The sequence below is a fragment of the Aquarana catesbeiana genome, linkage group LG04 (assembly GCF_042186555.1).
Source record: "Aquarana catesbeiana isolate 2022-GZ linkage group LG04, ASM4218655v1, whole genome shotgun sequence".
In the NCBI taxonomy this organism is placed as follows: domain Eukaryota; kingdom Metazoa; phylum Chordata; class Amphibia; order Anura; family Ranidae; genus Aquarana; species Aquarana catesbeiana.
This window is the reverse complement of record NC_133327.1, coordinates 675,700,198-675,718,660: the sequence shown is the minus strand read 5'-3', so window position 1 is coordinate 675,718,660 and position 18,463 is coordinate 675,700,198. Positions and strand designations below refer to the sequence as shown.

General features: G+C 41.3%; 1 protein-coding gene across 6 annotated transcripts in view; it reads right to left on the bottom strand.

Annotated features, from left to right (window-relative positions):
• PLCB4 (phospholipase C beta 4) overlaps positions 1-18,463 on the bottom strand; it is a 535,803-nt gene that overhangs the window by 40,105 nt on the left and 477,235 nt on the right. For 5 of the 6 annotated variants that reach the window (XM_073628629.1, XM_073628631.1, XM_073628627.1 and 2 more), the window contains 2 exons: positions 14,560-14,675; positions 12,323-12,398 (listed from right to left, as the gene is read on the bottom strand). The exons of the other annotated variant lie outside the window; for it this stretch is intronic. In XM_073628629.1, coding sequence (XP_073484730.1) covers positions 12,323-12,398; positions 14,560-14,675 — 192 coding nt within the window. The remainder of the gene's footprint in view (positions 1-12,322; positions 12,399-14,559; positions 14,676-18,463) is intronic. 6 annotated transcript variants of the gene reach the window in all.

Here is an 18,463-nt window from a genome sequence, read left to right as displayed (position 1 = left end):
CCTGCCAGTGGCTCTAAGCCTTCTCCTCTCTAACCAAACTTAAAATGAAATGTTTTGGTTGCGGTTGGCTATACTCATGATTACAATGACTTTTCAAAACTATTCAAAACTATCATTCTAGTGATTGAAGCAAGATCCGGGGGACATGACCAACTGCAACTGGCCTTGTGCTGAAGGCTCCGTTTTGGCTCTCTACTTACCTGTAGACACCAATAACTTTTTTCACTTAATTCAGAAAGCTTCCCTTCAGAATGAATCACAACTTGTCTTTCAGAAACTTCTCTTAACGAGCACAATGTTTTTTTCATTATTTGTATGGAAAAGCTCTAAGTTAATTATGAAGCCAGCACAGTCCCACTCACAACTCCTACACTCTGTCTGCTCCGTGTTCCGTGTGAGCAACCAGGGGGTACAGCCGTCTCTCAGCCAATTATTTTGTAATTTGACTTTATTTACAGTAACAAGTAACTCCATACATTGAAATTAATACAGGAAGTCATTCAGTTTTCTGCAAAAATAAGCATCCTTCCACTGGCTTCCAACTGCCCAACGTATAACATTTAAAGCATATAAGAATGATGACAGAGAAAAAGACCAAGTGGTCCATCCAATCTGCCTCATTTTGATTTTTTAAATTTGATTTCATACTTTATTGTATATATATATATATATATATATATATATATATATAGTATATACACACTATATTGTCAAAAGTATTGGGACGACTGTCTTTACACACAAATGAACTTTAATGACATCCCAGTCTTAGTCCGTAGGGTTCAATATTGAGTTGGCCCTCCCTTTGCAGCTATAAAAGCTTCAACTCTTCTGGGAAGGCTGTCCACAAGGTTTAGGAGTATGTCTATGGGAAAGTTTGACCATCCTTCCAGAAGGGCATTTACTTAAGTCCCAATACTTCAATACTTTTGGTAATATAGTGTGTGTATGTATGTATGTATGTGTGTATATATATATATATATATATATATATATATATATATATATATATATATATACACACACACATACACATACACACACCGTATATGCTTGAGTATAAGTCGAGTTTTTCAGCACATTTTTTTGTGCTAAAAGTGCCCCCCTCGACTAATGCCGCGTACACACGGTCGGACTTTTCGTCTACAAAAGTCCGACAGCCTGTCCGACAGACTTCCGGCGGACTTCCGGCGGACTTTCGGCGGACTTGCAGCAGACTTTCTAACGAACGGACTTGCCTACACACGACCACACAAAAGTCCGACGGATTCGTACGTGATGACGTACACCGGACTAAAATAAGGAAGTTCATAGCCAGTAGCCAATAGCTGCCCTAGCATGGGTTTTTGTCCGTCGGACTAGCACACAGACGAGCGGATTTCGGGGTCCGTCGTAGTTACGACGTAAAGATTTGAAGCATGTTTCAAATCTAAAGTCCGTCGGATTTGAGGCTGAAAAAGTCTGCTGAAAGTCCGGAGAAGCCCACACACGATCGGATTACCAGCCAGCTTTAGTCCGTCAGCGTCCGTTGGACTTTTGTAGATGAAAAGTCCGACCGTGTGTACGCGGCATTATACTCGAGTCAAGCACTTTTCTGCAGCAAAAATTTCATTTTCCGAACCGACTTTGGGGCCCCGTATCTCAGGGCCACTTGGTGCTAAGAACCTTAAATTTGGTATGCAAACCCAGTAGAACGGGTACCACAACATATCCAAAGCTGGAGTTCCTAGCACCAAGTGGCCCCGAGATACAGGGCCCCAAATTCGGTTCAGAAAATGTCATTCTCTGCTGCAGAAGTGCTTGACATTTTCTGAACCGATTTTGGGGCCCCGTATCTCAGGGCCATTTGGGGCTTTGAACCCCAAATTTGGTGTGCAAACCCAGTAGCACTGGTACCACAACATATCCTAAGTTGGAGTTCCTAGCACCAAGTGGCCCCAAGATACAGGGCCCCAAAATAGGTTCGGAAAATGTCATTCTCTTGCAGAAAAGTGCTTGACATTTTCTGAACCGATTTTTGGGGCCCTGTATCTCGGGGCCACTTGGTGCTAGAAACTCCAGCTTTAGATATTTTATGGTGCTAGTTCCTCTGGGTTTGCACACCAAATTTGGCATTCCTAGCATTAAGTGGCCCTGAGATACTGGGCCCCAAATTCGGTTAACTGTGTCCATCTGCAGCAATGTAATTTCGGGACCCTTTGGGTTCAGAGACCCCAAATTTTGGCTGCAGCTAGGGGGGCATCTAGGAACCCTTAACTACCAAGTTTGAAGTTCGGGGGACCTATGGCTGCAAATGGGCACAGTGAGGCTGCAAATGGGCACAGTGAGGCTGCAAATGGGCATTGTTGACCCTCTTTTCCACTTACAGTAGCTGTGCATTTCTCACCCTCGTCTTATAATCGGGTCAATAATTTTTTCCCATTTTTTTGTGGTAAATTAGGGCCTCGACTTATACTCGGAACGACTTATACTCGAGTATATATGGTATATAAAAATGTGTATATATATATATATATATATATATATATATATATATATACTGTACTGGAACCCTTTTTTCAATAAAATATTTGAAGAAAATATATATATATATATTTTAAATAAAGTATTTCTTCAATTCTATTTAATATATTTTCTTTTCTTTTTCTTCAAAAAATTTATTGAAAAAAGGGTTCCAGTAAAGTATATTTTTATATATACTGTATATTTACTGTATTTTTATACTTTTTTATACAGTATTTTTTCAATTTTATTTGATATATTTTCTTTTCTTTTTCTTGTTCAAATATTTTATTGAAAAAAGAGTTCCAGTACAGAGGTACAGGCAACATTGCAATAGGTACATGTTTCTAAAAAGTATCATATATTTTCTTTTATTTAATAAACTATTAACAACATATAAAGCCGTTCACAGCTCTGCCCCAAGCTACCTCACCAACCTCGGCTCAAAACAGCAACCAAACCATTCTCCTCTCCTCCAGACACAGTCACTGTTCAGGTATTCAGACAGCTGTGGGCACTGCAGCTGTCTGAATACAATAACCAGCGGTGCAGATTCCTCCATCCATGCCATTTAGCATTAAATCTATGCTGAGCTATAAACAATGCAATTGTCTTAATCCCGATGTCTGTGTAGCCCTCCCCCTCAGAGCTCAGGCTGCTCAGTTGTCGGTTAATTGAGAGCACCGATCAGCGATTTCTCAGTGACCATATCCTGCTCGTTAACATTCCCTGCTGGCAATTTAAGCTGCGTGGATTAGATTTCCTGTGCCTTCGCCTTGGTCAACATATCTAGAGACTCTCTGCTGTGTTGAAGACTTGCCTGGCTGACGTTCCTTCTGGTTCCTGATCCTGTCTGCTGCTCTGACTACGCTGATCTCTGGCTCCCTTATTTCCTGGCTTGTTCTGACTACCCGATTTGGTTACCGAACCCTGGCTATGTTTTGACTACGTTTACTATTTGTACAATTTTTACCACTATATTAAATGGTGTGATTTTTACTGCATTTTCCGTCTCCGTCTGATTCATGGTTCCTGACACTTTCCTGATTTTATGATCATAGCTGTGTGTATCAGGGCCGCCTTTAATAATGATTGAACCCTGGGCAAAAATGTTCTTGCCCCCCACCATGCAATTTTCACTCTCCACCTCCTCTGAGACATGCAATAAATAGCAGCTAGACATACAATCAGTTTACTGTATCAGATCAGGCAGCAATTGCAATTGGTTGCCAGTGGTTACAGCATATTATTACTGCTTACTGATTGGTTGCTAGAGGTTATAGCACACATTATGGCTCACTGATTAGTTGCTAGAGGTTACAGCAAATGATTTCTGCTTGTTAATTGGTTGCTAGAGATTACTGTACAGTATTACTGCTCATTGATTGGTTGCTAGAGGTTACAGCACATCATCTCCTCACTGCAAGGGGGCATGATATACATATGAATGCCGCCTTTATTTACATATCAATGCTGCCGACCGCAGCTATTTACATATGAATGCTGGTTATTTACATGTAAACACAGGGTCTGCAGGTGAGTCATCTTTACACAACAATAGGGCAGAGCTGAGAAGCATTAATACCAGCACTTCACACTGAGATATTGGGACACAGCACAGGACTAAAACTTCAAGGGACAAGCAAATTTAAACTGGAATAGTTGGCAAGTATGAGGCAGCCGCTTTGGGCCCCACAACAATGACAGGGCCCAGGGTAGCTGCCCCTTTTGCCCTGCCCTAAAGACGGCCCTGGTGTGTATACCACTTTGTGTTTATCCTCACGACACATCACAGGAAGCACCTCCATGGTTAACAGTGGACAGAATTAAAATTAGACTTGGGAAACTTAACATTAATAAATCACGGGGACAAGATGGCTTGCATCCGAGGGTACTTAGGGAACTCAGTCAAGTAATTGCCAGACCATTGTTCCTGATTTTTACTGACAGTCTACTGACTGGAATGGTACCAGGTGATTGGAGAAAAGCCAATGTAGCACCAATATTTAAAAAGGGCCCAAAATACATCCCTGGGAATTACAGACCAGTTAGCCTAACATCAATAGTATGCAAGCTCTTGAAGGAGATGATAAGGGACTATATACAAGATTTTAGTAACGAGAATGGCATCATTAGCAGTAATCAGCATGGATTCATTAAGAATCGTTCTTGCCAAACCAATCTATTAACCTTCTATGAGGAGGCGAGTTGCCATCTAGATTAAGGAAGGCCCGTAGACGTGGTGTATCTGGATTTTGCAAAAGCATTTGACACAGTTCCCCATAAATGTGTACTGTATAAAATAAGGTCCGTTGGCATGGACCATAGGGTGAGTACATGGATTGAAAACTGGCTACAAGGGTGAGTTCAGAGGGTGGTGATAAATGGGGAGTATTCAGAATGGTCAGGGGTGGGTAGTGGGGTCCCCCAGGGTTCTGTGCTGGGACCAATCCTGTTTAATTTGTTCATAAACGAGGATGGGGTAAACAGTTCAGTCTCTGTATTTGCGGACGATACTAAGCTAAGCAGGGCAATAACTTCACCGCAGAATGTGGAAACCTTGCAAAAAGATCTGAACAAATGAATGGGGTTGGCAACTACATGGCAAATGAGGTTTAATGTAGAAAAATGTAAAATTTTGCATTCGGGTTGCAAAAATATGAATGCAATCTATACACTGGGGGGAGAACCTCTGGGGGGGAATCTAGGATGGAAAAGGACCTGGGGGTCCTAGTAGATGATAGGCTCAGCAATGGCATGCAATGCCAAGCTGCTGCTAACAAAGCAAACAGAATATTGGCATGCATTAAAAAGGGGATCAACTCCAAAGATAAAACTATAATTCTCCCGCTCTACAAGACTCTGGTCTGGCCTCACCTGGAGTATGCTGTCCAGTTCTGGGCACCAGTCCTCAGGAAGGATGTACTGGAAATGGAGCGAGTACAAAGAAGGGCAACAAAGCTAATAAAGGGTCTGGAGGATATTAGTTATGAGGAAAGGTTGTGAGCACTGAACTTATTCTCTCTGGAGAAGAGACGCTTGAGAGGGGATATGATTTCAATTTATAAATACCGTACTGGTGTCCCCACAATAGGGATAAAACTTTTTCGCGGGAGGGAGTTTAACAAGACACGTGGCCACTCATTAAAATTAGAAGAAAAGAGGTTCAACCTTAAATTACGTAGAGGGTTCTTTACTGTAAGAGTGGCAAGGATGTGAAATTCCCTTCCACAGGCGGTGGTCTCAGCGGGGAGCATCGACAGTTTCAAGAAACTATTAGATAATCACCAGAATGACCGCAACATACAGGGATATATAATGTAATACTGACATATAATCACACACATAGGTTGGACTTGATGGACTTGTGTCTTTTTTCAACCTCACCTACTATGTAACTATGTATACAGATTGTCTCACACAGCTTAACCCCCTGTTAAGGTTCACTAATAATGTTGGGGCCACAGTTATACTACAGCTCTACTCCAATCCCCCTTCTCCATTCTGCAGCGCCGTGTCTCCCCATGACTTCTGTTCAGTACACATGGAGTCTAGAACTGCTGCCCGCTATTCAGGGCACAGAGAGAGAGTGGAAAATGTCAGCTTGTGTGGTGAATGATGGCAAATAGAGAAGAGTAATTTCATTAGCAAAAGCACAAGCTGACCATGGCACACACCGTCTACTACCCTATTCTCTCTTACACAAATGTAGTAGCCGGCGTGTGCTAATGTCAGCTTGTGTTTTTACAAATGAAAGTCTTCTTCTCCAGTTGCAATCATTCACAACACAAGCTGACAGTTTCCACTCTCCGTTCCCCTAAATATCAGGCAGTGGGCAGAAGGTCTGGACACAGGAGAGATGATGAGACAGCACTGCATTGCGGACCAATGTTATGTCACCAATTGCAATGCAGGGCCCATAAAATGCCCAATCACATGCAGGGGGAAACAAAAACAAAAAAACAGTATTTTTGCTTGCACATGATTGGAAGATGGAAGTTGACAAAGCTTCACCTCATTCAAAAGGCTAAGAAAAAAATGTTCTTGCAAAGTGGATAGCCTGTACGCCTTGTACCTGCAGACCAATGCAGGTCTGTATCAGTTTTCCCTTGCTTATCCTTTGATCAGCTAATGTTCAGCAAAGGCTGCACATACAGCCCACCACTAGAGGGAGTAGTTACAAAACAGTACAAGAAATACAAGCACTGAAATATGGAACAGCAAGCACACCAACACGTGAAAGTCACATAAAAAAACGACCTCCCTGTTGCAACAGAAACAAGAACGTGTACTCACTGAAGATACGCTATAAAAATGATTTTTATAACTAAACGATGATTTCTATTCTAGGCACACCGATTCAATGCCATTTCCATAAAAGAAGTTTAGTCGACATGCATTTAAATATGCATGTGGCGTTGGTGACATTTAACAGATGCAGGCGGAACGGCACGGAATCAGTGGAGGTGCGAAAGGTTAATACAAAGATGGATTTAAAAAATGCCTGCGATACACAAAAAGCCATAATTAAAATAAAATTAGGATAAGGTTTAAAATGGTTAACAGATAAACTAGGATGAGCCATCAGAAGACCCCAGATCTTAACTGATATAAAATCCTACAGCTTAACACTGAACAAGGGAATATTTCCATTGCCATATGTGTAATGTAACGAGAAATTAAACTGAAGCGCCACACCACTACTAAGAGGACTGGATACAACTTAATTCCATTAAAAGTCAGGGGTACAATCCAAAAAGTAGCCAACGTGTTTCGAGGGTTCGAGAGCGCCCCCCCTTCATCAGGGCTTGACTGAACAAACTAGAAATGAATTTGACCTACAATGGTATTTGTGAATTATAAACACAGGCCTTTTCAGCAGCTTGTTTGGCACCAAAGGACTGTGCTTATATAATTCCCTCTTGGACCCCTAAACACGCTGGCTACTTCTTGGATTGTACCCCTAACTCTCCATGGAATAAAACTATATATCTGGACCTCGTGTGGCACTTCAACTTCAATTTGTTACAATACGCCACAAGCCAAGGAGACTGTGGACATCCTCTGGGGTGTAGAAGCCGCCTGCCCAGGAGCCAGATCATTTACACCAACATCCTTACATAGGATAATCCTATTGGTCCAATGCTATCTTTTCACTTTTTTCAAATATGTGTGGGCCAGGCATCCTTATGGTTTTAGAGTCCCTTGTTTTATTGTACAGAGACCCTATTTGTGTATGTATAGGGTGCCCGCAGCCACGCCTCCTTGTTTATTGACTGGTTGGTACTTGCCATCCTGGTAGGGGTCTGGTAGTCAAGCTCCTGCCCCTTTTCCTTTTGGACCAGAGGCTATGATGTAATAATGTTGCTTGCAAAACCCCATGACTTGACCATCCTGGATGCCTTGTGACAAATGAAAGCAGGGATATAAGAGCCTTTTTGGTTGCTTCACCTTGTATTGCCAACAGTTGGTACTCACCACCCTGGTAATTGTCTAGACTAGGGGCTATTATATAGTCACATTTCTTGCATGACCCCATGACTTGCCTGCCCCGGATGCCAAGTTGTGACAATTGAATAACTGAAAGCAGGGGCATAAGAGCATTTTTGGTGCAACTTTGCCAAAAGTTGGTACTCACCACCCTGGTAGTGGTCTAGTAGTCAACCTCCTCCCCCCTTCTTCTTTCAGACTAGGGGCTATGATGTAATCACATGATGCATTGCGACAACTTAATGAATGAAGGCAAGGGCCTTTTCAGTGCTTTCCTGGGCATTACCAACAGCAATACCTCAAGCCTATCCCATGGTGGTGCTATGCATCAATTTACTATCACGTGGAATTAAAATTTCTCTTGCTATAAAGAGGACTAAAGAAAACGGAAGACCGGGACTTTTAGACCTCATTAACATATGATGCTACTAAACACACTTTGCAGTGGATCGCATTTCAGAGATGATATAGACCTGGTTTACAAGCATTCAAGAGGTGATACAGTCACTTCCTGAGTGCCTGGAGCTTTTTTTTTTCCAATCCCAAGGGATGCTCCAGCCATACCCTGAGTTAGAATCTTTATTGGGAGACATTTCTCTTGTTAAACCCCTGTCCAAAATCTGTAAGTTCCTCATGCCCTCTGTTCATGATAGCCTGAAAGGGCTTGAATCCAAATGGCGGGTGGATGTGGCGGATATGGATGAGTTAGACTGGGAGGAAGTGAGGGAATACCCCACCCTTCAGCTGGTTGCTAGACTGATCCAATTTAAATTGTTGCACAAAGCCTACTTAACTTCACAGAGATTAAATAAAATCTATCCCCATTGCTCACAGATCTGAAAGTTTTGGTCCGAGGTCACTCAATATATTTTCTCTCTGACCACAATTCCCATCCCGATGAAAGTAAAATATTGTTTTCTAGTATTGGTTGGTTCCCTGACCTTTCACAGAGCAACAAAGACTCTCCACTGCCTTCTTCTATTTTAAGCCAGGAAGGCCATTGTATTGAAATGGAAATCACCCGAAGTTCCTACTCTGAATTTCTGGAAAGCTTTAATAAAATCTGTTATACCACTTGATAAGGCCACTTACATGTCTCGCAGATTCCCTAGTAAATTTAATAAGGTGTGGGACCTTTGGTTGGATTTGTCTGCCACCGATGAGACATAGCCAGACTTACAGTCCATGTAGGACAATCCTCTAATGCAGGGGTTTCCAAACTTTCTAAATAAAGGGCCAGTTTACTGTCCTTCAGACTTTAGGAGGCTGTGGGACCTTTGGTTGGTCTTGTCTGCCATGGATAAACATAGCCAGACTTACAGTACATTTAGGACAATCCTCTAGAGCAGGGGTCTCCAAACTTTCTAAACAAAGGGCCTCTTTACTGTCCTTCAGACTTTAGGAGGGTCCAGACCGTGGCCAGCGGGAGTAGAAAATGTCCCAGCACCAATGGGAGCAAATATTGCAACATCTTTTGTGTCAGTGAGCGGAGCTGTGCCCCATTGTTGGTGTCATTGATAAGAATTGTGCCCCATCATTGGTGTCAGAGGATGAAATGGTGCCCCAAGGGGTGGGTGAAAGCAAGCAAAGGGCTGCATCCAGGCCCCCAGGCCACAATTTGGAGACCACTGATCTAGAGGATTGTCCAAGGGGGCAAGGATAATGTCCTGTTCGCATTTTAAATGATACTGCTATTGAGAGTTGGTAATAGTCAACCCCGATTCATTCTCTTCTCTACAGTAATTGGAGGAGTGTTCTAGTCTTTCCTGATGCCTTACCCCTGATATGTGGAACTGAGCAGAAGTTTAGATACTGCATTTTAAGCTTACTTAAAGTGGTAGTAAAGTCTTTTTTTTTTGGACTTGTACCCATAGGTAAGCCTATGATAAGGCTTACCTGTAGGTACACTGAATATCTCCTAAACTTGCTGTGTTTAGGAGGTATTCCCAAAGGATGCAGCAGGTGACATCACCGGCGCATGCTCTCTGAAGTTTCGGCATACATTTGTCAGAAACAGGAACTAATCAATAAATGGGTCAGTCATTAGTTTGTGTCAGGACCCGGGTCTGAACCTGCAAACTCTGCTCAGCCATGTCTCTTCTTGCTGAGCCACCTAGAATGCTGGACAGCTCCCTGGACAAATCCTTAAAGGAGAAGTCCAGCCTGAGCTTTTTAGACTGGGCTTTTCCTAATGCCGCATACACACGGTCGGACTTTTCGTCTACAAAAGTCCAACGGACGCTGACGGACTAAAGCTGGCTGGTAATCCGATCGTGTGTGGGCTTCTCCGGACTTTCAACTGACTTTTTTAGCCTCAAATCCGACGGACTTTAGATTTGAAACATGCTTCAAATCTTTACGTCGTAACTACGACGGACCCCGAAATCCGGTCGTCTGTGTGCTAGTCCGACGGACAAAAACCCATGCTAGGGCAGCTATTGGCTACTGGCTATGAACTTCCTTATTATAGTCCGGTGTACGTCATCACGTACGAATCCGCCGGACTTTTGTGTGGTCGTGTGTAGGCAAGTCCGTTCGTTAGAAAGTCTGCTGCAAGTCTGCCGAAAGTCCGCCGGAAGTCTGTCGGACAGGCTGTCGGACTTTTGTAGCTGAAAAGTCCGACCGTGTGTACGCGGCATAAGGGTCAGAGGAGTGCAATTTGTTTTGGACTCCTGTGACCTGTACTCAGCGGAGAGCGGTCTGAAGTCCGCTCTCCGCTGACGTCACTGCAATCAGTCGAGGCAGCGCGTCATCTGGTTGTCTCGAACCCGCCAGCTGATGGCAGTCTCAGCCTCTCAGCGAGCCGCTGAGACGGCCGCTACCCACCCCTCCACAGCTCAGCGCTCCAATGAGCGTGGAGGAGCAGAGCAGGAAAGCTGCAGACTGACAGTAAGCAGCTCTCCGCTCGGGGAGGTGAGAGAACCGAGCCATTGGCGGTGATTTTTTTTTTTAATGCTTGTAGTGCATATGTGTCAAACACAAGGCCCGCGGGCTGAATCTGGCCCTCCAGGCTAATTCATGTGGCCCTCGCAACTCTCCTACAGCTGGGGCACCCCAGAGGAAAGAACTTCTCTGCCAGATCCTGCACTTCTCTGAGCAGCCATGGAGAAGTCTTGTCTCTGCCCCCCCCCCCCGTCTCAGCAGCGGCAGAGAGGACGGCAGGACTCCTCCTACAGATTCTGCACCTCTCCCTGCAGCCGCAGCTCCACCTAGTTTCCACCTCCCTGGTCTCAGCAGCTGACTCCTGCCCTCCTCTTGTCTTCCTTCAGACCCTGCACTTTCTTCTTCCTAGCTCCACCCCCAGCTTCTTCCCAGCAGCAGCACACGGTAAGTGGTAAGGGGGGTGCACAGTGATCTAAGGGAGGGTGGGGGACTCTTGACTTCTGATCATGGGGGGGCTTGCTCTGAACATCTAGTCTTACAGATACAACCGGCCCTCTGAGGGCAACCATAATGCTGATGCGGCCCACAATGAAATTGAGGTTGACACCCCTGTTGTAGTGTGTTGGCAGTCCATTCATAAAAAACGGCCTGCCTTAACACAATGCACCTCGACATTTGTGCATTAACGCAACACCCTAAAAACAAGGGTGTTTTTAGGCCAGAGAAGTAAAATTTTAAGCCTTTTTTTCAGGTAACTTACTGAAGATAGAAGGAGACTCCCTTTAAATTGCATTTTTTCTTTTAATTTACATGAAAACCAGCAAAAAAAAAAAAACATTTTCACTAATCATCAGATAATCACCAAAGATAAATTTGCATGCATAAAAACAAATAAACCACAGATGTTGTTTATGGCCACACGGAGTGAGAGATAGAAACCGACACCATCACTAAGCGCGGAGAACAAACACACACCACCAAGTTCTTAAAAGCTTTAATGGATGCCATTCAAATCAAGCAGAAAAGAAAAATTAGATGACAAAAAAGCCGATATCAGTTTTCAATATACGGACTTTAATCGTTTTAAGTAATTAATTGTTTAATCAATCCAATTTACAATAAAAAAAAATTACAAATTAAAAAAATTACAAAAAAAAAAAAATTCTTGTATTTTTTAAATATTTCCAATATTGAAAACTGTTTTGCGGTTTAATAGTAGCGTGATTACAGTGAAAAAAAAAAAAATTAAAAAAGATTCCCTTGGAATAAAAGGTATGGGTGTCTAGATTTTACTGCCCTTACACCTGTTTGCGTGATCAGAGTTTAATTTTCAAGACCGGCCAAATTTTTAGTGCAGTTAGTTTTAATTTCATGTTAAGAACGAGTGATCAGCGTGCGAAGATCCGAAATGAGAAGCTAAGGTGAATGATGGTTGACATTTTCTTACCTTGGATTTATGATCTGAAGTTAAAACCTGAATTTTATTTTCTGTTTCTTTCTTCATTTCAACACAGCTATTTCCTCTAAACAGCAAAATATGTTCCAGAGTTAGATATTTTTTCTCCCCGGAATTATTAATTTCTTTCTTTTTTTTATTTTTTATTTTACAACCACATCAATAGGTATTTCTTTAAATGTTAGCAACTTAACCAACAGCCTTGATTTCTGAACATGTAAAAACAGCAAGGGAAGTCCATTAAATCTCTGGCATGGAACTTGAAAAAAGACTAATATTTGAATTATTTAATTTTTTTTAATAAATTATTTTTATATTATTAAGTTACTTATTATCAAACTTAGTTTTTATTTATGTAGTTATTAGTGAACTGTAATTTTTTTTTATTTTTGGCATATTAGATTTTGCAGGGAATTAAATGTTTCCATGTTATTGAGAAATATCAAGTGTATCTAAAGCCAAACCTTTTTTTCCCCCATTTTGGATAGAGTAGGGGATAGGTAAACCCCTAGTATATTTTGAAAAGGGATGTGTATATTACTCTTTATGCATGCTATACAGATCTGTCAGTACATAATTATTTCAACAAAAAAGGGTGGAGACTATTGTCTTTGTAAATACTATTTGTAGGGAAAATTTGTAAAAAAAAAAAAAAAAAGGTTGGATGGTCATCCATGAAAACAGAAAATTGTATCAAATACTTAATATAAATATCTATTAATGTTAGATTTTGCAGGGAATTAAATGTTTCAATGAAAATAAAAAAAACAGCATTTTTGCTTCCACATGATTGGATGATGGAAGTCAGCAGAGCGTGGCGTCACCACCCCACCTCTCCACCTCGTCCGGTCAGAAAACAATTTGCATTCATTGAGAAAACACAATGCATTCCCTGAATGGTGCCTGTGCCCATCAGGCAGCCTCCTGTACTCAGGGCAGCCGCTTGGCATGGGACCTGGAAGCCAGTGGAGATCACACGTGTAGCGGCGTTTACTACAGTGATTTCCAGCTTGAGGGGCATCAGCTAGGTATGATATATGCATATTTACACCGGTCCAAGCTGGACTAATGTAACCATGTATGAGGGGAGACCAATAAGTTCTTACCCTCACAATGATCTAGATGTGCTAGGGATCTGAAATTGCAGGTTGATAGATGAATACCTTAGTGTTATGCATGCCGATTTTTGTTTTTTAGGTCGTGGTGAATTATAGTTAGAGCCAAGAGCAATTTACTAGTTGGCATCCCGGACAAAGTTGAATACCAAGCCGTAATAAATAGATCAATGTTGCACCTTAGCCTTTTTGGGGGTGGGTGATGAAGCATGTTTCCATGTTTTACTAATTTCTTTAGTCTCAGGATCATATAGATATACTCAGCTTTCATCCATGGTCCATACACATCTGACATCTCTTCATGGACTTCCCTTGAAGATGGAGGAACCTAATCGCGGCTCGGTATTCAAAGTGGTCAGGCATGACACCTACTCCATTTGTCTTGGCTCTAACTATAATTCACCACAACTTACAAAAACAAACATTGGCATGCATATTACTAAGATATCCACCTATAAACCTGCAAAATTTCAGATCCCTAGCACATCTAGATCATGGTGAGGGTAAGAACTCATTGGCCTCCCCTTGTAGAATACCCATACCTGGAATTCTTCTTTATTTGACTGCTTAAAATAAAATAGATAATAATAATAAATAAATATTAATAAATAATAATAATAACAATACTACTAATAATAAAAAGATAATAAAATAAAAATAATAATAATAAAATAATAAATAAATAATAAATACAAATTACAGTGGCTATAGTCAACTGCAAAAATGCATTAGCAGTGCATGACTGTTAAAATTTAGATTTTGGATAATAAAAAAAACAAACAGCTAATGTATAATGCACCTAAATTAGAACACTTTAAGTTTACAGACTTGATCTTGGAACTGCCATTTTTATTGAGCTACAAAGTGCTAAATTAAAGAGTTGGTTTACCCAAAACTAAAACTAGCGCAGTGTCAAAGTCAAACTTTTTGTGTTATTATGGCCAAACTCAAAAGCCGTAATTTCATTTTGTAAAGCCCTGCATTAATTTTTTTTTAAATTCAAGTTAAAGTACTTTAGTAAACCCTACATAACTCCGTTATTTTTACTTTATTTTTTATTTTGTAATGACTTTGTATGTATGATGTGGATTTCTGTTTATTAGCTGCTCTTACCCTTTCTTCTTGATCGCTTTTTCTAAGTTCTTCTCAAGAGTCAACTTTTCCTTATCAAACTGGGCCACTATTTTGTCAACTTGTGTGCAGTGTACCTTCTGCATAGCGCTGTGTTCCTGGAAAACAGGAGCTTTGTTTGATTAGACAATTAAGCACAATACTTGTCTGTTCACTTGATGCAGAGGAACATTCTGTATTCACTCGTATTTCCTGACCCACTCCAGATGGACTTGCTGTTACATTCCATTATTTCCAGGAAAAAGCCATCAAAAATTACACTTCATCCATTTTTCAAAATAGGTTCTTCTTAATACCGACTACCTAATAATCAACAATGAAACCTTATTTGCCACATACAAAATGAATGATGTGTTCTAATAAAAATAATTTCGAAAAGATGCTTTAATGTAATGTGAAACATGGTAACGCGTGTGATTTACTAAGCAGTTTTATGTTAATGTAGTTCAAAGAATAAATGAAACAAAGGTTGCATTAGGTGACTGGACAGTATAGGTCAGCCTCTCTCAACCACTGATCCGTGGAGCCCTAGGGTACCTTGAACAAATTCTGCCTCTTGGATACATAACCACTGACAGGAATTACCATTTTAATTATCTGTAAGGTGGGGATTCGCCCAAAGACCACAAAAATAAGGAGCATTCTTCCCACTGACCATCATACTAATGCACCATGATAGATATAAATAAAGATATACTAATTATTGCCAGGCGTTCCCTGAGACCAGAAGTTATTTAATGGGTTCCTCTGTGATACAAAGGTTGAGAAAGACTGGTTCTAAGTAGACTTTGTTGGAAGTAAAGCGGTGGATGAATTACTATAGGGTCTTATATAATAGTCTATGGCAGGATTTCTCAACCAGGTTTCCATGGATTCCTAGGGTTCCTCCAGAGATTGCTAGGGGATCCTTGAGCAATTTCTCTCAGATAAGTTCCCACTCACACCATTGATATGTTCAGCTATCTGCAACAAGTTAATCATTCCCAATAACCACAAGTGTAAGGATCATTCTTACCACTGACCATCACACTAATGTATCATGAGATGTAGATATAGCTATTTTTAGCAGTCGTTCCTTGAGACCAGAAAGTTATTTCAAAGGTTCCTCATTGGTATAAAGATTAAGAATGGCTGGTCTATGGAATAAGTGCCTATGTTGTCCAGCCATATCAATTCAAAGGTTACATTTCTATCTACTCTCCCCCCATTGTAAGTCTGGGTATAACATAAGAATGGTCACTATGGAGCATTAAAGTAGCTCTCATGAAAGACACTTTAAAGACCAAACGCCAAGTTGCCTTATTATATATTTGTCTAGCCCTAGTTCCTGGATTAGATGTTGGTGCCAATGAAATACGTCTTATTTCAGTTGAATTCTCCATAATGTAAAAGCAATGGAGAGCCCCCATAGCAGGAGAGACCCATTTGTAACCATGGCAGGAGGGAGGTGACCCTGGTAAGAACTCCCAACTGGGGCCCTGGGTTGAAAGAGGGTTATGCCGGATCATTGCACAATGGAAATCCTCTATAGCAGTCTTTCTCAACATTTTTACTATTGGGGAAACCTTGAAATAACTTTCTGGGTTCAGAGATCCCCCCACTAATAATTACTATAATCTACAGCTCACAGTACATTAGTGTGATGATCAATGGGAAAAATGCTCCTTACATTTGTGGTCAATGGAAAGAATGTCCGTTACATTGATTGGTCAGTGGAAAGAATGTCCCTAACATTGGTGGTCAATGTGAAGAATACTCCTTACATTTGTGATTAATGGGAAGAATGCTCCTTACATTGGTGGTCAATGGGAAGAATGCCCCTTACATTGGTGGTGAATGGGAAGAATGCCCCTTACATTGGTGGTGAATGGGAAGAATGCCCCTTACATTGGTGGTGAATGGGAAGAATGTCCCTTACATTGGTGGTCAGTGGGAAGAATGCTCCATACATTTGTGGTCAATGGTAAAGATGTTCCTTACATTTGTGGTCAGTGGGAAAAATGCTCCTCACATTGGTGGTCAGTGGGAAGAATGCTCCTTAAATTTCAGGTCAGTGGGAAGATGTCCCTCCCCTTACAGTTAGCTAAATAAGACCATTGGTGTCGGTGATTGTTCATCTGAGAGTCAGTAGTTTCTGCATGCTCAAGGAACCTCTTGCAAAATTTGGAGGGACCCTAGTGTTCCACTGAAACCTGGTTCAGAAAGACTGCTCTGTGGGGTTAAAAGCTAGTTCAACACTGGCCTTGCCATTAAACTATTTAGTTGAAGAAGTTCTATATGCTTAAACTAAAATTTCCTTAGCGTCTTTAACTTGCCTAAACTACCCAAGCCCTCCTGCCTGTGGTATTGTTCCTCTAAACCTGTCACTTTCAACTTACTATTGATGTAAATGTGGAAAAAATAGAAATAAAATACCAGGCTTACCTTTACGGTGCTGAAAGTATTGGGGCAGAATGTTACCAATCCTGCACCCAGCACTACCTAAGACAGAGGCCCAGAACAGAAACCATCTCTGTCTGCTTAAAAATGTATACTGTATCCACCCTGCTTAAACATTTTTTTTTTCCTTAAATGTCCATGTTGTGCATGGATGCATCTCTTTTGACGTCCAGTGTCAAAAAAACGTTGAATATGCCCATTCATTTTCCATGGGCCCTCTACGTATGTCCATGAAGAAAAATGCACCTGCCTATTTTTTCCTAGCATACCTCAAGGCTGAACCACCCTTTAATTCACAAAGACACATGTGAATGCGACCCTTGTGTTTAATTTTTTTTCCAGTTGGCAAACCCAAAGCTGACCTCTGAGTATGGACTTACACATGTAACTCCACCGAATGGAAAATAGGAGAAGGTACGTTTTAATTTTGTAAAGTTCAGCCTAAACGGGTTTTATAATGGTTATCTTGTTTCCTGTTTGTAGCGTGTTTTCAAAAACCATCATCAAGGTTCATGATCTGGTACATTATCACAAATTCCAAATTCCTAGTTCTCCAAATTATGTGACCTCTTCAAAGAGGTCCTACGCCATTAAAGACAATGGCATTCCCATATAAACAGCTATGAAAGAAAGAGGGTCAGTGTGGTAAAGATGTGGAGGTCACCATATTTCAATCACTGGTGCATGAGCATAACAAGACCCCTATCCAGACTCAAGAGTCCAAGATGGATTTCAGCCCTTTTGCTTGCAATACTTTAATTTTCTCCATAAATTCAACCACTCCACCATTTTGAGGCCTCTATATGCACTTTCACTAAGTGCTACGTCTAAGGATTTCCCATGTTCACTTCTCTTTCAATGGGATTATGTACTTCCTATTAGACATGATATCATCCCAAAGCTTTATCTGTGAAGTGACTATATTTTTGATATCCAGGATCTCCTGCGGTGTCAGAATGACTTCCACAACTCTAGTTCTCGATTACAATTTTTATGTAATTTTCCTACACCTCCTTGTGTCCCCCGATCTTCTACTGAAATTCTACTCAAACTTTTTGTACCAAGCTGAAAGAAGTCTCATAAACCACTAGTACGAAATTATTATTTCCTCAATATCAGAGGTGTAACCAGAACCTTCAGGGCCCTGGTGCAAGAAACCAAGAAGTGCCTCCCTGAACGCCGGAGTCCTTTCCATCGGTCCTAGGGCCCTTCCTTCCCTCTGAGGCCCAAAGCCCTTCCCCCCTGATCCCGGGGGCCCTTTACTCCCATCGCGGGGGGGACTTTTATAAGCCCCGGTTCAAGCTGCAACACATAAAGTTGCATGACAAGTCAAAACACATTCATTTCAATGGGTGCTGAATTAATCAATGCGACTCAAGTTGCAGCAACAAAAAAAAAAAAAAGCTTCCTGCACTAATTTATTTTCGTGTGACTTTGGAGGGATTTG